The sequence below is a fragment of the Mizuhopecten yessoensis genome, unplaced genomic scaffold (genome assembly GCF_002113885.1).
Source record: "Mizuhopecten yessoensis strain PY_sf001 unplaced genomic scaffold, ASM211388v2 scaffold10637, whole genome shotgun sequence".
NCBI classification, from domain to species: domain Eukaryota; kingdom Metazoa; phylum Mollusca; class Bivalvia; order Pectinida; family Pectinidae; genus Mizuhopecten; species Mizuhopecten yessoensis.
The window spans coordinates 4,996-11,029 of NW_018408646.1; the positions used below are offsets into that span (position 1 = coordinate 4,996).

General features: G+C 36.0%; 1 protein-coding gene across 1 annotated transcript in view; it reads left to right on the forward strand.

The window, feature by feature from the left end:
• The window catches only part of LOC110461583, a 9,071-nt gene extending 4,576 nt beyond the window's left edge, over nt 1–4,495 (forward strand). Inside the window, exons 2-6 of the mRNA XM_021515114.1 lie at nt 695–823; nt 2,145–2,255; nt 2,460–2,635; nt 3,416–3,571; nt 4,358–4,495. Coding sequence (XP_021370789.1) covers nt 811–823; nt 2,145–2,255; nt 2,460–2,635; nt 3,416–3,571; nt 4,358–4,453 — 552 coding nt within the window. The 5' untranslated portion in view covers nt 695–810 and the 3' untranslated portion in view covers nt 4,454–4,495. The remainder of the gene's footprint in view (nt 1–694; nt 824–2,144; nt 2,256–2,459; nt 2,636–3,415; nt 3,572–4,357) is intronic.
• Nucleotides 4,496–6,034: the final 1,539 nt, after the last annotated feature.

Sequence of the window (6,034 nt, forward strand, 5' to 3'; positions counted from 1 at the left end):
CTTTGACGTTATAAGGGTTAATAAGTAGTGTAGAGTAGGGCGGGGATGTCTTTGACGTTATAAGGGTTAATAAGTAGTGTAGAGTAGGGCGGGGATGTCTTTGACGTTATAAGGGTTAATAAGTAGTGTAGAGTAGGGCGGGGATGTCTTTGACGTTATAAGGGTTAATAAGTAGTGTAGAGTAGGGCGGGGATGTCTTTGACGTTATAAGGGTTAATAAGTAGTGTAGAGAAGGGCGGGGATGTCTTTGACGTTATAAGGGTTAATAAGTAGTGTAGAGTAGGGCGGGGTTGTCTTTGACGTTATAAGGGTTAATAAGAAGAGGCTGGAGTCAGTGAACCGCAATATAACAATTTATAACAGTGACTAATTAAGGGAAAGGGGACCTTAAAGATATATACATTTTAGGTTTATAAGTTGTGTAGGTAGCGAGGTTGGAGACAACTTTAGGGAGAAAAGGGAGAAATTTGAAATATGGCGAGCCATTGTAGGGATTTCGATCCGGCTCAAGAATAAATGTTGATGCCTCATCAAATATTCTTTATTTTATCAACTTCACGGAAAAAAATCAGCAACAGAAACAAATGCGAGTTTGCTGTCATTTGCGCACTTATTAGGTTATAGGTGACCTTATAATATTTGTACTGCCCATATACCTGCCTAGTTATAATCATAAGTATTGCGTTGTCTGCAGATTCTTCAATCAGCCTCCACTTCGGTCCCTTCCTCATCCTCATCCTCCTCTTTTACACAATCTTCGGGCACGGTACAACCTTGGTCTCTACCAGTGCCATCTACACATCTAAGGAAATGGTCTACAGGTGTGAGTCCTACTACTGATTTCTGCAGGGACAGTAATGTATAAATTATGGAATTTAATATGTTTATCCTAAATAACTGATTCCCTCGGCAATAATTATTATTGTCACCCTGGTAAAATACTAACCACTTCTTACCGACTCAACTTGAAAATTATCGCTTAAGTTTATTTGTTAGAGCGTCAGACTAGAAAATCTGAGGTTCCAGGTTCGAACCCCAAGCGAAGGCATTAAAATGCTATAAACAAATCTTGCTAGAGAGGTATAGGACAGTAGCATACCATGTAAAATAACATGAGAACATGCAATGTATCCTTTACGTAAATGAGCCAGCGGCTGAGAAAAGGGTCCTTACGACTCAAAATGCACATATAAGACGTGGAAATCTTCCTTAAAATAGAAAGTCCAAAGAAAATATTGGTGAAAAAATTATACAAATCGGTTGAGAAATAACGACATAGCATCAAAGTGAAGTTGATGTCCCCAAAACTGTCAAATGGAGTTATGACGTTATGAAGTGACGTCATATTTACGGTGAACTTTGATGTCACCGTCTTAGAATTCATTTCTTAATTTTACATTTTCTTCTGTTGAATAAACAGTTGTTAGTCTATGATAATGCATCATATGTCATTTTGAAGAGAAGGTCATGAGTAGCATGATTGCCAAGTTTTTGTATTACTAAAATAAAAAGCTTTCCATACAAACTGCGTTGAGTCTGCTCTACCCCTAATTTAAAGTGAGCTAATTTAAGGTAAATAAATGGATTACTTTAATGCAATCATCTGCAGTGAGGCTATTATGGTAAAAACAATTGCTTACATTCATATTAAAGTACTCATAATTATCCATACTTTAACATGATGCAAAAATAAAATTATTGATATTTTCATATAAAATTCTGAATTTTTCATTTACTGCTTTGTTTTATTAGAAACGTAAGGTCCCTTTTCCAAGCCGCTGGCTCAAATATACTATGAGTCATTAGGCTTTCAAATAATATGATTTTTATCTGAAGACAACATCCTGGTTAAAGAATTACGGAAGAACATTAGAGCCACCTATTTTCATGTTCATGACACAACATTTCGACTTACCTCCTCAAAATCTTAAGTAAGTCTTTCGAAATAATGACATGTTTAGTCGAAATTTGGAGCAAGTAGCTCGAAAATCCGTTATTATTTTACAAACAAACACCGATTGTTTTCTATGTTACCCTAATACTTTTACGTATGTATGACTTCTTGTTAATTCTGCCGATAATGGAGAGAAATTTCCCTTTTGGGTAAATGTTTACGCCCGACATCATTTACGGTATTTCAACAGGGTATGCGCCACAAAGTTGTATAGCACTGTCGTCTGGGAAACCTTCCTCCACAACACTGCTAACAACTCCTTCAATGACTCCGACAGCCGGATCTTCTCATCAGTTCGACCGTAAGTTGTTGTAAACCTGAAACTTCCGGTGCCTTTAGTTTGACATCCGGTTTATTTGCCATCGTTTAAATATCTGTCCTCTGTGTTGGTGCATTCTTAGTCCCTATTGTTGTCACATACATATTTTAGATTCAAATACTTTCTTTGTATGGTAATAACGCGGTAATTCTCTTGAGACTGATAAAGTATGTTCCATCCTTGAAGGTTACAGATCATGTGATGAGTTGGAGGTAGCAAAGGCTTTGCTGCAGTACACATACTTCAACTCGTCTCTGGCCCTTCCCTGTCCCGACACAAACCCACATTCCTCAGAGTCCATCCTTCAGCGGTTTTGCCAAGCTCCGTCTGCTTCCAGATGGATTCCTGTGAACGGAGTCAAGGTACAGATCTGCTTAATACAAATGAATCAGAGACATACTTCTATTGTCTATTAACTGATTTACTGAAAACTGATGCAGTTTTTGGCAAGTGAGAAACGCACTCTGAAAAGATTTACCTTTTACCTGCCTTGTCAGTAACAATCGAACCGACATAAAAAAAACAACGATAACTCAGGTGAATTATTCCACAAGAAAATCACGATCTGCGTGTATACTCATGATACATTTACTTCTCATTCTCTGATATTTGGTCACAAAAGTCATATGTGTAGACGGACCACGTTTAAGCGACCCTCCAAAGTAATATGTAAATTGGTATCCTTGACAGTGAGCCGGTCAACCACGTTTGAATAATACATCATGCTTGTCACAAAGTTATCCTGGATTGTTGTGACACATAAGGTCCCAAATATTGTTGGTGGTGTAGAGGATGGTTCCCATTTGATCAATACTGTGTATATGATTATCTTTCCCGATGTTATTTCCCTTGAAAATCTGACTGTGGCTTCAGTATTACTTGCTCCGTTGAGGTCATCTTTTTCATATTGTGATATGAAGCAACGTCATTGCATTAGCCATTGTGATGCATTCCTGCAAATCTCCGGGAAGGTTTTTCTTTTTATGCGCTACAATACGGATAAAACTATGACTAACGGAAAAAGCTATATTTACTCAACTTTTCTTATAAATTTTTTGTTGTTGTTGTACAAATATAACAAGGCCGTGGAGTCATTAAGTCCCCCTTGATGTTCGTTACTTCTCTGACGTTTTTATATACAGGTGATAGAACACTGTGACGAGATAGCGAAGTTTACCCCGGTGGCGTTTTTCAAGTCCCTTCTCGGAGTCTCTCTATACGATCGTGGGTTGAACGGTGGAATGGCTGGCGTCTTCTTTGGATGCGTTAAGAAGGACGGAATTCTGAAAAGTGTCAAGGTAACATTCGACATAATAATATTTGATATGATATAAAGGTTGTAATTTGGTGAATCACAGCATGACGCGTTGCCATACCATCAGTCGAGTCAGTGAACCCTAAACGAGACACTTGTGAGAAAGCCGTCCAGAAAACTGGCACACGATACAAAGAATCATATTGCTATATGCATTTTTAATCAATGTTAATTTTATGTCAACAAAATTGTATATCAGCTTAATTGGCTGTTGATTATATTCACATAGACTGGAATAAATTACTAAACATTTCTTAATAAACGTGCATTACAACGGATTTATTTGGATAAATATTTATTTTAATTCTAAATAAATAGTAATTTTGAGACGAAATCAAATAAGACCCTCCATTGACTTTACTATGTTTAAACTATGTGTAATTTTCTGTTTGTATTGATAATTTATTCCCAAGCGTTAGCCAAAAACCAAAAAAGTGTCCCTTTTAGTAACACCTGTTGAAGAGCCTCGTGACTATGGTAGTATCTCGCATTCTATTTATGGAACCTCGCGCAGGAAACATCTACTTGTAGTAGAAAGCAATGGATTGCATATTTTATTATGATAAGTGAACAACCGTTTTCGAACTTGATATTATGGTATAAAATACATCAGTATTTAAAATTGTGCCGTTCAAGTGATACAATGTTTGATGTAATATCACTCGGTATATAGCATAGGGCTGTATTACATTGTATCGCGTCGCATTATTATAGGTTTACGTGCTGTGTATGTACCACGTAACACGAGGAAGTTTGATCCCGTTTACAGATTGGTATACAGCTGTGTGGGTTCCCGTTTGATGTAGCTCTCATACATCCCGGTGACGTGGATCTCCAGTCATTGTACATCGTCAACACCTTGTAGGATTAGTGGAAATCAATCCAATAAAACATATTCATTATCATATCAAGCATGGTTAGAGTTGTATTTCTAACGCGGGATTAAACTTTCGTGATATTAATAGTGATTCGCGTTTTTGAAATAATTCCGTTTGAAAAGAAAACAAGAAAACTATATAAAATCACCCTTTAATGTAGAACATGAAGTAGATCACCCTGAAACCCCTGTTATATATCTTAAGGTTAACATGTAACAGGAGGCCCAATAGGCCTGTATCACTCAACTGCTCTTTAAATGTGTTAGACATCACATCTGTGACCTTCAAGGTGGGTCAATGTTTGATTTTTTTAACACTTAATAAAAATAAATCTGTATCTACAGGATAAACATCATTATTCTACAATATGGTTCACATTTTCAAATAAACTAATGCGACCTTTTACTTTGACTAAAATCATTGATCTAAACTAAACCACCCCAAGGATCAGCTAAATTAAATAGTTAAATCCATCTAGCGACTTCTGGATACCTCAGAAGTTTAGGGTAAAGATATTTGGCTAGTAGCTGAATACATTGCTATCGAATTCATCCTAAGAAGTAATCTTCACACACTTATTTATCACAACAGTCAAATGTGTTATAAGATTGAAACAACTTCAAGGTCATTTATAAGGACAATCTTAATTAACATCCATACCAGCATGCTACTGTCTAAATACAATCAACCTGGATCTTATGATATTTTAGGAGAATGTTTTCTCTTGATTTCTGTGACAATTTAAAGTTTGCCGACGGAATAATGAATGAAAGGCTGGAAACGGACGTCGTAACATTGCATACGCCCATTTGACAGTTAAGCTAAAAACCGTTTCGATAAATAATTATTTTACATTTGATAGCCAACAACAAACTCTATATTGATACATGATATATATGATTCGTACAAATACTTCTTTTTTTTGTAACACATTTTCAAATTGCAAAATAACTTTGTATACATGTGAACTTGTTTTAAACTGCGAAGACTCCCTATTTGATGTTGTCAGGCCATCCCCCCTTTTGAATTTCTATAACTCTCATGGTCGGTCTAGTGAATGCAATTTAGAAATCCATTAACAGGGGAACGATTAACTCCACTGAACACACCACTAGTAGACGTTGGTTTTCACTCTGCTTTGTATTAAAATCTATCAGAAAAATGGCAAAACTTGAGATTCAATGTATTACATTGTACAATAACAGTTCATTATTTTATCATAATATAAGGTTTCAACAGGACATCTTATTCAAAACATTCTTAAATATTTGTTTCTGTCTATAAATTTATATTTAGACCATAAACATGTATGAATACAAAATTAAACACGTTCTTAAAATATAAAATATTTCTTGTCCCGACGACCACAAGTGTAGGTCAGAAACCAAGAAGAAAACGCTGGCGAGTAAAAATTAGATTTAAAATATTTGACAACAAACCATTTTGAGCATGCTAATGGTTTGATTATTGTAAAGATTCAAATTTGGTGAAGTATGCACCAAACAAGTAAAATGCACGTATCTGTACTATAGTGAGACACGAACGACCTGTCGCGGCAATGATGTTAC